The 17,208-nt window shown below is 73.8% G+C and overlaps 5 protein-coding genes across 5 annotated transcripts; 3 read left to right on the plus strand and 2 right to left on the minus strand.

Moving 5' to 3' along the window:
• Positions 1–1,128: 1,128 nt before the first annotated feature.
• Positions 1,129–2,041, plus strand: AURANDRAFT_8439 (hypothetical protein; the record flags this gene model as incomplete). Its single annotated transcript, XM_009034643.1, has 3 exons — positions 1,129–1,253; positions 1,656–1,704; positions 1,910–2,041. Coding segments are annotated over 3 exons (306 nt in total), but the record flags the coding sequence as incomplete, so codon positions are not given.
• A 2,893-nt stretch (positions 2,042–4,934) lies between these two features.
• AURANDRAFT_20041 (hypothetical protein) lies at positions 4,935–5,606 on the plus strand (the record flags this gene model as incomplete). Its single annotated transcript, XM_009034671.1, has 1 exon — positions 4,935–5,606. The coding sequence occupies one exon, from the start codon at positions 4,935–4,937 to the stop codon at positions 5,604–5,606; it is 672 nt and encodes a 223-aa protein (XP_009032919.1).
• Positions 5,607–5,616: 10 nt separating this feature from the next.
• Positions 5,617–6,385, minus strand: AURANDRAFT_20412 (hypothetical protein; the record flags this gene model as incomplete). Its single annotated transcript, XM_009035266.1, has 2 exons — positions 5,617–6,047; positions 6,232–6,385. 2 exons carry the CDS (start codon positions 6,383–6,385, stop codon positions 5,617–5,619), a joined length of 585 nt encoding a protein of 194 aa, XP_009033514.1.
• Positions 6,386–7,905: 1,520 nt separating this feature from the next.
• Positions 7,906–8,499, minus strand: AURANDRAFT_60994 (hypothetical protein; the record flags this gene model as incomplete). The annotated part of the gene is made up of 1 exon (XM_009035265.1): positions 7,906–8,499. The coding sequence occupies one exon, from the start codon at positions 8,497–8,499 to the stop codon at positions 7,906–7,908; it is 594 nt and encodes a 197-aa protein (XP_009033513.1).
• Positions 8,500–15,447: 6,948 nt separating this feature from the next.
• On the plus strand, positions 15,448–16,707 carry AURANDRAFT_20418 (hypothetical protein; the record flags this gene model as incomplete). Its single annotated transcript, XM_009034672.1, has 1 exon — positions 15,448–16,707. A coding segment is annotated over one exon (1,260 nt), but the record flags the coding sequence as incomplete, so codon positions are not given.
• Between the last annotated feature and the right edge of the window lie 501 nt (positions 16,708–17,208).

Below are 17,208 nucleotides of genomic sequence, written 5' to 3' on the forward strand. Positions count from 1 at the left end.
GTGCTGCGCGCTCGCGGGCGCGCGGCACCTGTCGCCCCAGGGCTCCTTCGACGGGTCCTACGCGGACGCCGACGGGCCGCCCGACGCGCCGCGGCGGCCGCCCGAGGCGCTCGACGACGCGTACGCGCTCGGCGACGCGCTCGGCCGCGGGTCCTACGGCGTCGTCGCGCGCGGCGCGCGGCGCCGCGACGGCGCCGCGTTCGCCGTCAAGACCATCGGCCTCGGCGGCGACGCGTCCTGGGACCGGCTCCACAGCGAGATCGCGGCGATGCGGCGCCTCGACCACCCGAACGTCGCGCGCCGCGCCGAGATCCGCCGCCCGCTCCGGGGGCGTCCCGACGGGCCGTCCGCGTCCCTCGAGCGCCGTCGCATCGCCGCTTGGACGAGCGCGCGCCTCGCGTCGGGCGCGTCGCGGAGCGCGCGCGCGTCGACGCGGCCGCGCGCGCCGCCCCGTCGACGGCGGGGCGACGACCCGCGGCCGGCGCAGGTCGCGCGGCTCCACGAGGTCTACCACGCGGCCGGCGACGCGCGGCGCCGACGCCGGGGCGATTCGACCGCGCTCCGGCGCGCGCGCGGGTCCGGCGCGCGCGCGACCCCCCGCGGGGACGCTCCCGAGCGACGATCGCCCGTCCGAGCGCGGGCCGGCGCGAGCGGGAGGCGGCCGAGGGGCGGCGCGTCCGGGGCGGGACGTCCCCGCGCCGCCCAGGCGAGGCGCACCTCGTCATGGACCTGTGCACCGGCGGCGAGCTCTGGGAGTACCTCCTCGCGCCGCCGCCGGTCTGGGAGCCGCCCCTGCCGGCGGCCGCGCGCGCGCCGCCGCCGGCCGACGGCCGGCGGCCGCGGAAGCCGCGGCCGCTCGACGAGGGCACGGCGCGCCGCTTCGCGCGCGAGATGGCGTCGGCCGTGCGCCACCTCCACGACCGCGGCGCCCGCCCGCGCGGGACCCGAAGCTCCGAGGCGACTCGGAGGCGCGCGCGCGCGGCGGCTTCGACGCGAGCGCGTCGACCGTGCGTCGAGCACTCGGCGAGAGCAAACGGCTCGTCCGAACCGTCGGCCGAAGACGGCTCCGACGCGACGGGGCTCGCGAGGGTCGACGTTCCGTCCGGAGACCCCGAGACCGCGGTCGCAGGCGTCTGCCACCGGGACCTCAAGCCCCAGAACTGGCTCCTCGCGTCGCGCCAGCCCTGGGCGCCCCTGCGGCTCGTCGACTTCGGCCTCGCGCGCGCGTTCGACCGCGGCGGCCGGCGCCGCGCGTCGTCGGCGAACGACGACACGTCGTGCTGCTCGCTCGACGACTGCGGCGCCGCGGCGTCGCTCGGCGCGAGCCCGGAGCCGGAGCGGCGCCGGGACGGCGGCGCGCCGCGCGGCGGCGGCGCCGCCGCCGCGCCGGGCGGCGGCGCGCCGCGCGGCGCCGCCGCGGCGCCGCCGCGCGCCGCGGCCGACGGCGCGGGGCCGGCGCCGGGCGAGCCGCCCCTGAAGCGCCAGTCCTGGGGCGACCTGACGGCCCTGCGCGAGCCGCGCCGGGGCGCCGAGTTCGACGGCTCGCCGGCGCTCCGCAAGGCGCGGAGCAGCGGCGCGCTCCGGGCCGGCGACGCGGCGCCCGCGCGGCCGCCGCCGGGCGCCGGCGCGCGCCGCGGGGCCCCCGGCACGCTCAGCGACCGCGTCGGGTCCTTCTACTTCGTCGCGCCGGAGGCGCTCCGCGGTGTGGGAACCAACCAGTGGAACGCCCCGTCCAGCCAAAACTTCAAACCTCTCGAGCTCGGTCGCGTCGGCGTCGATTCGACCGATTTTTGGACGGATCGTCTTCTCTCGGCGAGTTCTTTTCATACCGGGAAAAGCAGACGTCGATCGACGTCGTGCGCATACGTGCATGTTGACGTCGTGTTGCCTATGTTTGTTGCCCGCCCAGGTGCTCCGCGGCGCGCACGACGCGCGCTGCGACCTCTGGAGCCTCGGCGTCATCGTCTACATCCTCCTCTGCGGCGCGCCGCCCTTCGCGGGCCGGACGGACCGCGACATCCTGACCAAGGTCGCGCGCGCGCCGCGGGGCTCCGCGCGCGAAACCGGCCGCCGCTTCGGGGCGCCGCGCCGGACCGCCCGACGCGCGCGAGCTCGGCCGGCGTCGATCGTCGGACGCGGCGGCGCGGTCCCGGGCGCGCGCGCGCGCGAGCGCCGCGCCGGAGCGCCGCGGCGCGCGCAGGCTCGGCTTCCCCGCGCGGCTCTTCGGCCACGTGAGCGACGCCGCCGTGGACTTCGTCACCAAGCTCCTGGACCGCGACGTCGACGCGCGGCTCACGGCGGACGGCGCGCTCCGGGAGCCGTGGCTCGCGGCGCGCGAGGCGCGGGGCCCGGGGCGGCCGCGGCGGCGGCCCGAGGCCGCGGCGGAGACGCTCGCGGCGGCGCGGGCCTTCGCGCGCCTCGACGCGCTCCGGAAGCTCGTCGCGTCCGTCGTCGCCGCGCGCCTCGGCGCGGCGGAGCTCGAGCCCGTCCGCCTCGACTTCGCGGACTTCGACGCGGACGGCGACGGCGAGCTGAGCCTCTCCGAGTTCTACGGGGCCCTGGGCGGCGAGGGCGCCGTGCCCGTCGAGGAGGCCGCGGCGCTCTTCGACGCCGCGGACGTCGCCGGCGACGGCGGCGCCGTCGCGCTCCGCGAGTTCGCGGCGATCCACGCGTGCGGCCGCCTCGCGCCGACCGAGGCCCAGCTCTTCGACGCCTTCGACGTCCTCGACGACCAGGGCGCGGGGCTCCTCGGCGCCGACGACCTCCGCGGCGCCGTCGGCGCGGGCCGCTGCGTCGGCGCGGACGACGAGGACGTCGCCGCCGCGCTCGAGCACCACCGCGCGGGCGACGACGACGACGCCCTCCTCGACTGGCCCCAGTTCCGCGCCGCCTGCGCGCCCCTCCTCCGCGGCGGGGCGGCAGCGCCCTAAGACGCGGACGGGGACCGTGACGACCGGGGCAGACGGCGCGCGGGGACGACCGGGGCGCTCGCGGGGGCGGAGCGGGGACGGAGCGGCCTCGACGGCGAGGCCGGCGGCGCCAAGCGCGGCGGCGGCGCGCTATCGGCGGGAGCGAGTACGTCCGCATCCCCGCCAACGTGGCCCCCATGGCGCGCGTCGAGGATGGCCGCGCCCGTCGGCCCCGCGTAGAGGTATGCCGCGGCGAAAGGTAGACTTCAAGTAACTTAGTTGCCTTCAAACTGCCACAACACTAGTGCACGAAGCGACGTGACGCCCGCGATGCCTCGTTGACGTCGGAGCTATGCGCCGCTCGACGTCCATGGAGTCGGACCTCGCGCCGCGCCTGCCGCGCGGCGGCGCGCGGCGCAAGGAGTCGGACGCCGCCGGGGTCGCCGCGCCGCCCGGCGCGAAGCATCGGCTCGCGGCGTGGTGCGCCCCCGGCCGGGCCTGCGCCGCCGTGTGCCTCGTCGCCGTCGCGCTGGTCGCCGCGGCGTGGAGCCGGCGGTCCGCGGACCTGAGCGTGCGCGCGTCCCACATGTCGTTCCGGCAGCGCGCGGGCGACGCGTACTGGCTCGCGCGCGCGAAGGCGTCCGAGGTCGCGCGGCTCGGGCTCGCGCCAAAGCGCGGCGGCCGCGGGCGCTTCAACGCGTCGGCCGCGCGCCTCGGCTGCGCGGCCCAGGACCCGCCCCTCGTCATGCACCTCAAGGTGCCCAAGGCCGCGTCGACGACGGTCTTCGACCTCGTCCACGAGCTCTCGGCGGCGAACGATTACGCGGTGAACTCGCGGCCCATGTACGTCGACGAGGCCCGGCCCCGGGCCTCGGCGCGCGAGTACGCGGCCTACTTCGCGGCGCGGCCGGACCGCACGGTGCGCACGGCGCACGGCGCCTACGTCGACCTCCGGGCCGCGGGCGTCGCGCGGCCGTGCTACGTCGCCGTCGTCCGCGAGCCGCTCCGGCGGCTCGAGAGCCACTACGACTACATCCACTGGGGCCCGCGGTCGCGCTGGGCGACGTTCTGGAAGGGCCAGGACCGGGCCGCGCCGTCCTTCCGCGCGTGCGCGGCGAAGCACGCGGCCGCGCGCGCGCGCGGCGGCCGCGCGCTCGCGGGCGCCGCGGCCGACAAAGGCGACTGCCTCTACTGGGCCAACGCGCAGCTCGCCTACTTCTGCGGCGTCGGCGGCGGCTGCGCGCTCCGCGCGCTGCGGACGCGCGCCGGCGGCGCGGCGGCGCTCGCGCGCGCGCTCGCGAACGTCGACCGCGACTTCGCACTCGTCGGCGTCGTCGAGGACCTCGCGGGCTCGCTGGCCGTCCTCGAGCGCGTGCTGCCGACCTACTTCGCCGGCATCACCGCCGCCTACGACGCGCAGGCGACGCACAGCCGCGCGAACGGCGCGACGCCGCATGACGACCTCGACGACGCCGCGGCGGCGACCGTGGAGCCCTTCCTCCGCCACGTCCTCAAGTGGGAGTACGCCCTCTACGACCGCCTCAAGCGCAAGTTCGCGGACCAGAAGCGCGCCTGCGGCCTCGCGGAGCCGCCCCGCGCGCGGGCCCACTAAGCCCGGGCGGATCGTCGACGTCGAGTCGGGCCCGGACCGTCGGGCCGACCCCCGGGGACTTCCCCGGGGCCAGGGCCGCGCTCCGCGCGGTGTCGACCACCGAAGTGTGCGAGGCAGCCCCACCGATGGAGCCCTTCGACGACGTGCCGCCGCCGCCCAAGCCCAAGCCGGAGACGGCGGCGCAGTTCGGCGAGCGCATGCGGGCCGACGACGTCGTGGGCAGCACCTACCTCGTCGTCGCGCCGCGCGGCGTCATCCTGCGGTCCGGGCCGGACCTCGAGGCCGACATCGTCGGCGAGGTGGCCCAGGGCGCCCTCGTCGAGGCCGTGGCGTGCGAGATGCTCGGCGACCGCGTGCGGGCGCGCGTCGTCGGCGACGGCTGCGACGGCTGGGCGACGCTCAAGCCCACGCTCATGGCGCGCGCGTCCGAGCCCGACCCCGCGGCCGCGGCGGCCGCGGCGGCGCCGCCGCCGCCGCCGCCGCCGCGCGCGCGGGGCGCGGCGCCGGCGGTGGGCGGGAAGCTCTACGCCGTCGACGGCGTGGCGCCGACGCTGCCCGCGTCGGGCCGCTGCTGGATCGCGCCCGGCGCGCGCGTCGTGGGCGCCGTCGCGCTCGGCGACGACGTGTCGATCTGGTTCAACGCGGTGCTCCGCGGCGACAACGACGCCATCACCGTCGGCGACGGGTCCAACGTCCAGGAGAACGCCGTGCTCCACTGCGACCCGGGCGCGCCCTGCGCCGTCGGCCGCGGCTGCACGATCGGCCACCGCGTCACGCTCCACGGGTGCTCCGTCGGCGACGGCACGCTCGTCGGCATGGGCGCCGTGGTGCTCAACCACGCGAAGATCGGGCGGAACTGCCTCGTCGGCGCCGGGTCCCTCGTGGCCGAGCGCGCGACCTTCCCGGACAACTCGCTCGTCGCCGGCAACCCGGCGAAGCTCGTCCGCGCGCTCACGGACGCGCAGGCCGCGGGGCTCCGCGCCGGCGCCGCCGACTACGCCGCCCTCGCGCGCAAGCTCCGGGGCGGCCTCGTCGAGGTCGACGCCGCCGCCTGCGTGCCCGAGGCCCGGACCTGCGTCCTCTAGGCGCGCGCCGTTAGCGGAGGACGGCGAACTGCGTCAGCGCGACGGACGTGAACCGGGCCGCGTGCTTCCCCGCGCAGACGTCGATGGGCGTCCGCGGGCCGAAGATCTTCGCCTGGCGCACGTGCGTGTCGCGGCCGTTCTGGTGCATGGAGACGACGCAGACCTGGAGGAAGAACGCGCGGAGCGCCTTGCCGTCGCCGTGCGACAGGGCCACGGTCACCCAGCCCGTCGGCTCGTGGAGGTCGACGACCTCGACCTCGACGAGGTCGTGGAACGTCGTGCCCGCGCGGATCGACATCTTCTTGGGCGTGTAGCTCTCGTCGAGGCCGTAGTCGAGGTAGAAGGCCATCTCGGAGATGGACATCTTCTTGTGGAACTGGATGTTGATGAGGTGCGGCTGGCCGCCGTCGCTCTGCCAGTACGTCTCCGTGTTCTCGTCGCCTGCGCGCGGAACGACTCGCGAGCCGGGCCGGCCCGGCGAAACTTCGGAACTCTCGAGCTCGGTCGAACCGGAGCCGTCGCGGCTCATTGCTGGACGAGTCGTTTGCGCTCGTCGATATCTCGATGGAACGACGACGAACGCCCGCAATACCGAACGCGCTCGCGTCGAAGTCGCGCGGCGCACGTCGTTTCCCGCCCGGCGCGGCGCGGATCTGCTCGACGCCGTTGCCCGGCTTGGCCGTCGACAGCGACCAGACGGCCTCGTCGCCGATCTCCCGGTTCGCCGGGCTCACGTCGAGCTCGCTCGTGCCCGTGCGCGCCTCGGCCTGCGCGGCCATCGCCTGCGACGGGCGCGCGGCGTCGGCGGCGCGGCGGCGGCGCGCGCGCGCGCGGCGGCGGCGCGCGACGCCCTCAGCGAACCTTTCCTGTGCTCTCGTCACCCGTGCCGCAGTGCCGCGGCGGCGCGCGCCGCGGGCGCGGGGCCGGCCCGCGGGAGCCGCGGCGGCCGGCCCGGCCCGGCGTGCAAGGCGCGCCGCGCGGCCGCGGCGGTCATATAAGATCAAGTGGTGCTTTCTTCCCCGGACGCGACGACGAAATCGATGCGACGCTGCGGCGCGCTGTGTGCACTACGACGTGGCTTTGGCGCTCGGCAACTACCTCAAATTCATGTCATGCTGTGTCGATCAACGCGGTCGACACCTCTGTCGCGATCGGCCCGGTCAGTGGCCGCACGAGGCGTCGCACGAGGCGTCGGAGCTGACTTGAGCTGCGGGGTTCCGGGGAGGACAAGTTAACCCGCGTTGTTCCCAGCCCTCAGAAACCGACGCGTTTGGACGCGTGGAACAGGCCCTCGAATTTAATTCGAACATTTTTCTAAGAAATTTGCCCATTCGTCCCCGCCAGCACTCTGGAATTTTCCACCGCGCGTCGCCATCGGTAAGATTTTGCTTACTTGGACCACCAACCGCTTCCGACGGCGGGCGCCGTAAGCTCAGCGCGGCCGGTGAATTTAATTGGAGGACCGCGTCTCGTAGTAAGAACAAACGTTTTGGGTTGTTCATTGAAGTAATCATTGAAAACTTCATCGAAATCGTACAAAACTGCATCGTTTCGACCGACGGATAACGCTGCGATGATGTGATGCGCCGGCACCTCGCCGTTTTGCGCCAGGTGGTGCACGAAAAGCGCGCGTGCTGCGCCGGGCAGCGACGACGGGGTTCGTGAGCGCAAAAAATCCTGCTGGCGGCCTTCCGCGGCGAGACTGTCGATCACTGCGACTGCGGGGCGCGCCCCCACTCGATTTTTGCATCCCCGGGTTCATATGCCGTGACAGCTGGCATGGGGCAACTCATCACCTCTCTACGGTCGCCCTGCGACTGAATTAGGTTCGAAACTCCCCCGCGCGCGCGACGACGACGACGACGGCGGCGGCGGCGGCGGCGGCGGCGGCGGCGACGACGACGACGACGACGACCGACCGACCGACCGACCGACCCAGAAAATAGGTGCCAGGAACTAGCCCGGGACCCAGGGGAAGTCACCCGAGGTCCCCCCGAGTACGCCCCAGTCGGTTTGGTTTAAATTTTACCACCCCAGACCCCAAAGCCCGAGTTCACTCTCGCACGGCGCGTCAGCGACCGCCGCGTCCGCACAGGAGCCGCAGCTATACGGGCGAAGCCTCGTACGCTGGCGGCGCCGTCGTCCCTCCACGATCTCGGCGCCCGAGCGCTCCCCACCTCCAGCCGCGCTCCTCCGGCGGCAAGATTCCGGTCGGGCGAGCAACCGAGGCGCAGGTCGACGTAAAATAGACGATTATGACCAGAGCCAGCCGGGGAGACCGGGGGTTTTGCACAGGGGCCTAGGAGCCGCGCGCGGCCGCCACCGGCGCGCGGTCGCGGTGCGCGATGAAGTCGATGGCCACGGACCAGGCGAGGTTGCCGACGGCGACGAACTTGACGCGGTGCGCCGCGGCGACGTAGGAGAAGTTGGCGAAGCTGTACGGGATCCAGAAGGCGGAGCAGCTCGCGTAGGCCGTCGCCCACTCCGCGCCGAGCGCGGCCCGCGCCTGGCCCGGGGACTGGCCCTGGAGGGCGCCGACGGCGAAGAAGTAGGCGGGGATGTAGACCAGGCCGCAGTGCGCGTTGTCCAGGAGCGAGCAGCCCGCGCCGTGGAGCCGCGACGACGGCCGCGAGAGCGCGGCGACGCCCGCGGCGCGGCCGACGGCCGCGGTCCACCTCGGCAGGTAGCCGTAGAGCACGTGGAGGAGGCCGCCGCTGTACGCGCCGCTGAATAAAGCGAGGGACGCCGCGCGCCGAACGTCCACGTCGCGCCGGCCCTCGGCGGCCTGGCAGATCAAGTCGCCGGCGAGGCCCAGGGATCCGGCGGCGACGACGTCGGACCAGAACTTGGACGGCACGGTCTGGAGGAGCGGGATCGAGGCGCGCGCGGCCATGGCGCCGGGCCCGCGGCCGGTGAGGCCGCAGAACGCGCGACGCAGAACGAGAACCCAGACGAGGACGCACGAATCTCTGTGGAGAAAAGACACAGTGCAACTTATAAAGTTGAAGAAATGCATGTCCCGTGCTATAAACCTCAGCTGGCTCCGGACGCTCTCGGGCGAGCTGCTCCAGTTATCTGAGTACCTCGGCTCTAGACTGCGTGCCAGTGGTCCATTTAGGCTTCAAAAAGAGATTTAATGCCACCGCCGCTTGCCCTAGGCCTAGGCTAGGCCGAACCAAACAACCTCCGTGCGCCGCTACCGACCGGTTTTACAACGGCACATAGTCTATTAATCCAAATTGCTGGGTATTTCGTAGTGCTAGTTAGTGACGTGGAAGTATTCGTCCGCGCTGCCCGGGGAATCGACGGCCTGGTTGGCGAGCGCGTCGGCCTCCTGGTTCTCGTCGCGGCGGATGTGGGCGAGGGTGTGGTTGGCGAATTTCCCGAGGACCTCGCGCGCCTCGTCGTAGAGGGACCTACCGTGGACGACACCTGGGATCGGACTCGGTCCGCGTTCCGGGCGGAGCGACACCGCGCGCCCGTCGTCGGACGCCGACGGGGAGACTCGAGCTTCGCCGAGCGGACCTCGAAGATGCCTTTGAGCTGGTTCACGACGAGCTGCGAGTCGCCCTGGACGCGAAGGGTCCCGCGGATGCCTTGGCGCCGCGCGGACTTGAGGCCCTGGATCAGGCCGACGTATTCGGCCATGTTGTTCGTGCACCGGGCGGAGCCGATGCGGACGCAGCCGGTCTCGACGACGCGACCGTCGTGGTCCGACAGCACGTAGCCGGCGCCGCCGCGGCCCGGGTTCGGCTTGGCGGAGCCGTCGAACCGGAGGGTCGCCTCGTGGCGGCTCGCGCCGTTCGTCAGCCGGAGCGTGCCCATCTCCGAGTAGTGGCGCACGAGCAGGCGGCCGAGGCGCTCGTCGACGTCGCCGCAGCTGCTCGACGACCGGTGGTGCTGCGTGAGCTGCGCCGCGCGCGAAAAGGTCCGCCCGCAGCCGCGGCACTCGTAGTTCGCGCCGTCGTGCGCGCCGCTCGCGAGGTGCTGCCGCAGGCTGTTGAGTCTCGGCCAGCCGCGGTCGCAGATGCCGCACACGTACTCGCCGCGGTCGTGGTCGTAGCTGTCCTCGTCGGCGATGAGCGTGTCGTAGCGGGCGCCCCGCGACGACGTGAAGCGCTGCTGCTGGCGGCTCCGCTCCCAAAGAGAGATGCCCCGATGCACGTTCGACGCGCCCGCGCACCGCGAATTCTCGCTGTGTTGCAATAAACTCACGTGATTCGCGAAATATCGACCGCAAGTTGGGCAGGTGCTCATCGCGACGGGCAGCGCCGAGATCGTACCTGATGTGACAATGGACGGACCGGGCAGCGCAGAGCACGAAGTTCCAGAGGCTGGCGTATTATAATTATTATTTTTGTTCACCGATCTCACGTGGAGGGAGCCGCATGGTAGGCAGAGGGGGCCGACCACCAGGCATACACCAGCCGGGCATACACCGGCATAGCAGCCGCATAGCAGCCGCATAGCGGACGCATAGCGGACGCATAGCGGACGCATAGCAGCCGCATACCACCCGCATAGCAGGCGCATAGCAGGCGCATAGTAGACGCATAGCAGGCGCATAGTAGACGCATAGTAGACGCATAGTAGACGCATAGTAGACGCATAGTAGACGCATAGCAGGCGCATAAGACCAGCATAGCAGGCGCATACCACCAGCATAGCAGCCCGGCGACCGCTGTCGACGACCCCAGGCGACGGCCGCCGGAGGTCGCCGCATAGCAGGCGCATACCACCAGCATAGCAGCCGCATACAACCCGCATACAACCCGCATACAACCCGCATACGACCCGCATAAAACCCGCATACCACCCGCATACCACCCGCATACCACCCGCATACCACCCGCATACCACCCGCATACGACCAGCATAGCAGCCGCATACCACCCGCATAAAACCCGCATAAAACCCGCATACCACCCGCATAAAACCCGCATAAAACCCGCATAGTAGGCGCATACTACCAGGCATACCGGCGGTCAACCCCCTCGGATGGTAGGGGCAGAGCTCTCAGACAGAGGAGGGGAACTCCAACCGTCGGTGACGGCCCGTACCAGCCGGCACGGGCCGCTGCGGGCGGCTGCGAGGTCCTCGCACCGAGCCGACCGATGAGTCGCGCCCTCGAGACAGACGAGGCAGTCGACGCGATCGCCCGCGGCGCAGCCAGCGGCTAGCGCTCCTTGTCCTACGCCCAGCCGGTCGCCTGCGCGAAGCTCTGGTTCGACGCGCGCCGGCGGGATATGTTACGCGGCGCGCGCCCCCCGCGCGCCCGGCCGGTCAGTCGCGGTCGAAGCGGCGGGCGCCGACGGGGTGGGTCGGCGAGCCCGCGGCCGGCGGCGGCGCGTAGGCGCCGCCGTAGTGCCGCGGCGGCGGCGAGGGCGGGAAGAGGGGCGCGGGCTGGGGCTTGGGGACGCCGTCCGTCGCGAGGAGGCGGAGCATGGCCTCGTCCGTGTTCGCGCCCGGCGCGGCCGTGTCCGCGATGCCGACGGCCGGCGCGTTCGAGTCGCAGAACTGGGTCAGGAGCTCGATGCGCGCGCGGGCCCACTGCGCGCGCTCGCTCCGCTCGCGCTCGAGCTGGACGCCGAGGTGGTGCACGCGGTCCTCGAGGGCGCGGTTGTCGTCCTCGAGGCCCCGCGCGCGCGCGACGAGCGCGTCGTAGGACCGGAGCCGGTCCCGGAGCTGGCCGACCTCGGCCTTGACGCCGTCGGCGGCGACGAGCATCTCCTCGAACTGGCGCTCGCGGGCCTTGGCGTGCTGGCGCACCTCGCGGAGCTGCTCGCGCGCGGTGCCGAGCTCGAGCTCGAGCGGCTGCACGTGCTCCCGCTCGTGGCGCTCGCCCGCGAGGAGCCGGTTCTGGCTGTCGCCCAGCGCGCGCCGGAGCTCGAGGTTCTCGCCCTGGAGCTGCGCGCGGCTCCGCTCCGCGTCCGCGCGGAGCTTCTCCTTTGTGCCGAGGAGCTCCTTCTGCCTGTGTGGACATCGACCGCCGGTTCGGGACGTCCGCACCGAACGTCGACGCGCTCGAGCTCGGCCGCGTCGACGTCGATTCGGCCGATGTTTGGACGGATCGATGGCTCTCGTCGAGTGCTCGACGCACGGCCGAAACGTCCGGTCCACACCCTTCGATCACGCGCCCATTGAAGTCGGGTGGAAGATGCGAGTGCCGCGCGGCCTGCCGCTGCTCCGCGACGAGCGCGACGCCCGCGAGGCGCTCGTCGACCTCGCCGCGGCCCCGCAACGCCTCGACGGCCTCGGCCCGCAGCACGGCGGCGTCGTTGCGCCGCGCGTCGACCTCGACGCGGAGGCGCCGCTCCGTCTCCGCGTGGCCGTCGAGCGACTTCTTGAGCTCGCCGCCGAGCGCGCCTGGGCAGGACAAGAGAGATTCAACGTCGCTTCAACGTGCGTGTTCCGCGCGCGCGCGTTCCGGAAAAAGCATCCACGCTTCGAGACCGTTCCAAGAGATGATCGCTCGTCCAAAAATCAGCCGAAACGAGTGGAAAACGGCCGAGATCGGAGCCTTTGAAGTTGGGCATGTCGCTCTCTTGTCCTGCCCTGGAGCGCGCGGAGGCGCCGCTCGAGGCCCGCGCGCTGCTGGCCCTGCTGCGCGGCCGCCGCCTTCTCCGCGCCGAGGCTCCGCTCGAGGTCCTCGCAGCGCGCCGCCCAGGCCTCCTCGCGCTTCGCGAACGCGCGCCGCTCCTCGTCGCAGCGCCGCTGCGTCTGGCGGACCTCGTGGCGCAGGCCCTTGACGAGGTCCTCGGTGACGCGCGCGCGCTCCGCGCGCGCCCGCGAGCGCTCGAGCTCGGACCGCGCGTTGCCGAGGGTCGTCCGCAGCGTCTCGATGAGCACGTCCTTCTTGCAGCCCGACGACACGAGGCTGTGCATGAGCTCGGCGCTCTCCTCGGACGTCTTCTTCGACGCCGACCGCACCATCGCCGATCGCCGTCCCGCGGGGGGGGGCGTCTCGCGTCGCGCGCCGCCGCGGGGGCCGCTTCTCGTCGCCGCGAGTCGCACGCTAGGCGCCGGCCATCGATCCTCCGGGGCGTCGCGCCAAGGAACGGCATGATACGGCAGGCATGGATACGCGCTGATAACGAGCCGCGGCTGCAGCGCGCTGGTCGGCGTCGGCCATGGACGCGGCCTACCTCCAGTCGAGCGTCGGCGAGCCCCTCAAGGCGGCGCTGACGTCGCTCGTCGTCGTCCAGCCGCCCGACGCCATCGAGTACATCGGCAACTACCTCCTGGAGCACGTGAAGAAGGTCGAGGGCGAGGCGGCGCGCAAGGCGCGCTTCGACTTCCTCGACGAGGCCGTCGCGGCCCAGGACGCGGCCCTCGCCGAGGCGGCGGCCGCCGAGGAGGCGCGGCTCAAGGCCCTGGGCCCCACGGACGACGAGGTCGCCCTCGACGCGAGCCTCCTCGAGGACGACGACGTCGAGGCGCTCTACGACCGCGCGCTCGCGGCCTGCGCGCGCGCGTCCGGCGCCCGCGCGTGCTACGTCGGCGCCAAGGGCGCGACGGCGGCCGGGCGGCCCGTCGTCGCCTTCAGCCACGCGACGCCGGGCTGCGGCATGGCCGCGACGTGCCTCTTCGGCGCGACGCCGGAGACGGAGGAGGCCGACGAGGGCCTCACGCTCGACCTCTTCAAGCAGCGCGAGGAGTACGAGGCGGAGCTCGCCGCCGCCGACGAGGCGCTCGCCGCGGCCCAGGCGAACAGCGACGCGGCCCTCGCGGGCGGCGACGACGCGCCGGACCCGGCGGCGGCCGCCGCGGAGCTCGACGCGGCGGCCGCGGCCAAGGCGGGCCTCGCGCAGTACCCGGCGCGCGTCGCCGTGCCGAACGTCGCCCGCGAGCCCCGCGTCAAGTTCTTCGGCGTGCCCCTGCTCGGCTCCTACTGCGCCGTCGCCGTCCGCTACCGGAGCGGCCTCCACCCGGACGGCGTCGGCGAGCCGCTGCCCGAGCCCGAGCCCGCGGCCGAGGAGGCGGCGGCGGCCGAGGGCGCCAATGCGCCGGAGGAGCCGGCCCCGGCGGCCGAGGGCGACGAGGCGCCGCCGGCGGCCGAGGGCGACGACGCGCCGCCGGCCGACGGCGCCGAGCCCGCGGAGCCCGCGGAGCCCGAGGCGCCGCCGCCGCGCGCGCCCAAGGCCCAGGCCGTGCTCCTCCCCGTGGAGAAGGTGCTCTGCGTCCACACCATGGGCTCGTCGAAGGTGCTAAACGAGGCGGACATGGCCGCGGTCGCGGCCTGGGCGGCGAAGCTCGCCGCGGCGCACGAGCGCGCGGACGCGGCGCGCTGGGCCGCGTCCGCGATCCTGCGCGAGGACGCCCTCGAGGCCCAGGGCGCGCTCAAGACGGCGGCGACGACGGCCGAGGCCGAGGAGGAGACGAAGATGGAGGAGCTCCTCACCGCGCTCGAGGCCGACCCCAGGGCAGCAAAAGAGAGCGAAATTCCCAACTTCAAAGGCTCATATCTCGGCCGTTTTCCACTCGTTTCGGCTGATTTTTGGACAAGCGATCATCTTTTGGAACGGTCTCGAAGCGCGGATGCTTTTTTCGGAACGCGCGCGCGCGAAACACTCACGTTGAAGCGACGTTGAATCACCCTTTTGCTGCCCAGGCCGACCCGCCGGCCGACGCGGACAAGCCCGTCGAGGTCGCGAAGCTCCGCATCGCGTCCATGATGAACCTCGTGCGCATCTACTTCCAGACGCTGGAGAAGATGGCCCAGGACCGCATCCCGCCGCCGGCCGCGGGCGTCGTCGTGCTCCAGGCCGCGCTCGCGCCGCTCGGCCTCGCGCCATCGGCCTTCGCGGCGCTCGGCACGGGCCTGCCGGAGTGGCCCAAGGTCGCGGCGGCCCTCGGCGACAAGTTCGTCCCCGCCATCATGGCCGAGGCCGGCGTCGACTTCGCGGCCGCCGTCAAGGCCGACGCCGACGGCTCCGCGCCGCTTCCCGTCGACCTCGCCGCGCTCAAGGCGACGATCGACGAGCTCGACCTCGCGAGCCTCGGCGCCTACTACGGCGGCGACCTCCTCCTCCGCCTCGTCCAGTGGCTCAAGTCCCTCTTCGCCCTCTGGGACGTCGTCAAGGCCCAGGTCCAGGCCGCGGCCGACGCCGCCGCGGCCGAGGCCGAGGCCGCCTAAGGGCACGCGCGACCCGCGCCCCCGCCCCCGCGACCGCGCGCCACGCCCTAAGCCCCCCCGCGACCGCGCCGCCCGCGGCGTGCTTCCGGGGTAACATAGCCCGCCAGCGGGATAGGGTAAACGCCGCTCCGGAATCATCGACCTCAAGGCCTACCTCAAGTTCTTGGGATCAGGACTCTGGGACGCCATGGCTAGGTTCTCGTGAGCGGTGCCAGCCTGACCGCGGTGCGGGCCTCCTCCGGTCCTACACGGTCGTCGTCGACCAGGAGCGCCTCGAGCGCGTCGAGACGGAGCAGTGGCGCCAGCTCCTTTTTGCGTTATGCTTCCATTCGATAGAAAACATGTAACATGATGAGCACGACGACGCGAAAGAGCGGGGGCGGTCGCAAGATCTCCCTCGCCTACGACGAGGAGGTCGTCGACGACCCGCAGCGGACGACGACCGACGCCGTGCTGCCCGAGGCCGGCGACAACTGCGCCATCGCCCGCGTCGCGCTCGCCGCGGGCCGCGCCGTGCGCGTCGCCGGCCGCTCGATCACGCTCCGGAGCCGCTGCCCCGAGGGCTGGCGCTTCGCCGTGCGCCGCGTGCCCGCGGGCGCGCCGCTCACCTCGTGGAGCCTGCCGTTCGGCGACGCCGTCCGCGACGTCGCCGCCGGCGACGTGCTCTGCAACGAGGGCGCGCGCGAGGCGCTGCGGGGCCGCGGCATGGACCTGCCGCGCGCGAACTTCGCGGACCGGCTCGACGCGTACGCCGGCGGCGGCGGCCCCGCGGCGCCGGCGCCGCAGGTGCCGCTCGTCGACGACGGCGCGGCGTTCCGCGGCTACGCGCGCCCCGGCGGCGGCGTCGGCACGCGGAACTGCCTCGCGGTCGTGCCCGTCTCCGCGGGCCTCGGCCCGCTCGCGCGGCGCGCGTGCGCGGCGCTCGCCGGCGACGTCGCGGGCCTCGCGAACGTCGACGGCGTCGTCGCGCTCGCGCACACGGAGGGCTCCGGGGGCAGCGGCGCCGCGGCGGCGCGCGGCGACGACGCGCGGCTCCTGCGGACGCTCGCGGGCTTCGCGTCGCACCCCAACGTCTTCGGCGTCGTCGTGCTCGGGACGCCGCTCTCTTCCCCGTTCTCCGCGGCGGCCGTGCTCGCCGCGGCGCCGCGGCCCGCGCCGCGGGCCCTCGCCTACGTCGTCGACGGCGACGCGGAGCGCGCCGTCGCGGACGTCGCCGCCGCGCTCCGGTCCTGGCTCCCCGCGGCGCAGGCCTGCGCGCGCTCGGTCCAGCCGGCGGCGACGTTGGCGGTCGCGCTCCAGTGCGGCGGCTCCGACGCGTTCTCCGGCGTGAGCGGGAACCCGTGCGTCGGCGACGCCGCGCGGCGCGTCGTCGAGCGCGGCGGCCGGTGCCTGCTCGCGGAGACGGACGAGCTCATGGGCGCGGAGGCCTACGTGCTCGCGCGCGTCCGCGACGGCGCCGTCCGCGACGCGTTCCTCGCGCTCGTCGACCGCTACCGCCGCTACCTCGCCGCGCACGGGCAGACGGCGGAGGCGAACCCGTCGGGCGGGAACAAGCAGCGCGGCCTCTACAACATCGCGCTCAAGTCGCTCGGCGCGGCGAAGAAGAAGCACGCGTCGCTGCGCCTCGAGGGCTGCGTCGAGTACGGCGCGCCCCTGCCCGCGCCGCGCGGCTACTACTTCATGGACTCGCCGGGCAACGACCTCGAGTCCGTCGCGGGCCAGGTCGCGGCGGGCTGCACGGTGATCCACTTCGTCACGGGCAACGGGTCCGTCACGAACTTCCCCTTCGCGCCGACGGTCAAGGTCGTGACGACGACGGCGCGCTACGCGCTGCTCGCCGGCGACATGGACTTTGACGCGGGCCGCTACCAGGCCGGCGCGCCCATGGCCGCGCTGGGCCGCGAGCTCTTCGAACTGACGCTCCGTGTCGCGTCGGGCGCGCGGACGCGCGGCGAGGCCGCGGGCCACAGCCAGCTGTCGATCTGGCGCGCGCCGTCGCAGCTGGCCTTCGACGCGACGACGCTGACGGCCCTCGCGGACCGCCACGGCGGGCCCGCCTTCACCGCCGCGGCCGCGGCGGCCCCGCCGCCGCCGCCGCGCGCGGCCGCGCGGCGCGTCGCGCTCGTGCTGCCGACGTCGGTCTGCGCCGGCGAGGTCGCGCGGGCCGTCGCCGCGCGGCTCGACGCCGAGGGGTCGCGCCACGTCGACGGCTTCGCGTCCCTGCCCCACACGGAGGGCTGCGGCGCGGGCCACGCGGGCGACGGGGGCCTGCTCTACGAGCGGCTCATCTTCGGGCACCTCCGGCACCCGCGCGTCGCCGCGGCCGCGCTGCTCGAGCACGGCTGCGAGAAGACGCACAACGACTACGCGCGCGCGCGCCTCTCCGACGGCGAGCGCGCGCGCTACGGCTTCGCGTCCTGCCAGCTCGACGGCGGCAACGCGGGCGCCGAGGCCCGGGTCCGCGCG

This window comes from Aureococcus anophagefferens (genome assembly GCF_000186865.1).
Source record: "Aureococcus anophagefferens unplaced genomic scaffold AURANscaffold_2, whole genome shotgun sequence".
NCBI classification, from domain to species: domain Eukaryota; class Pelagophyceae; order Pelagomonadales; family Pelagomonadaceae; genus Aureococcus; species Aureococcus anophagefferens.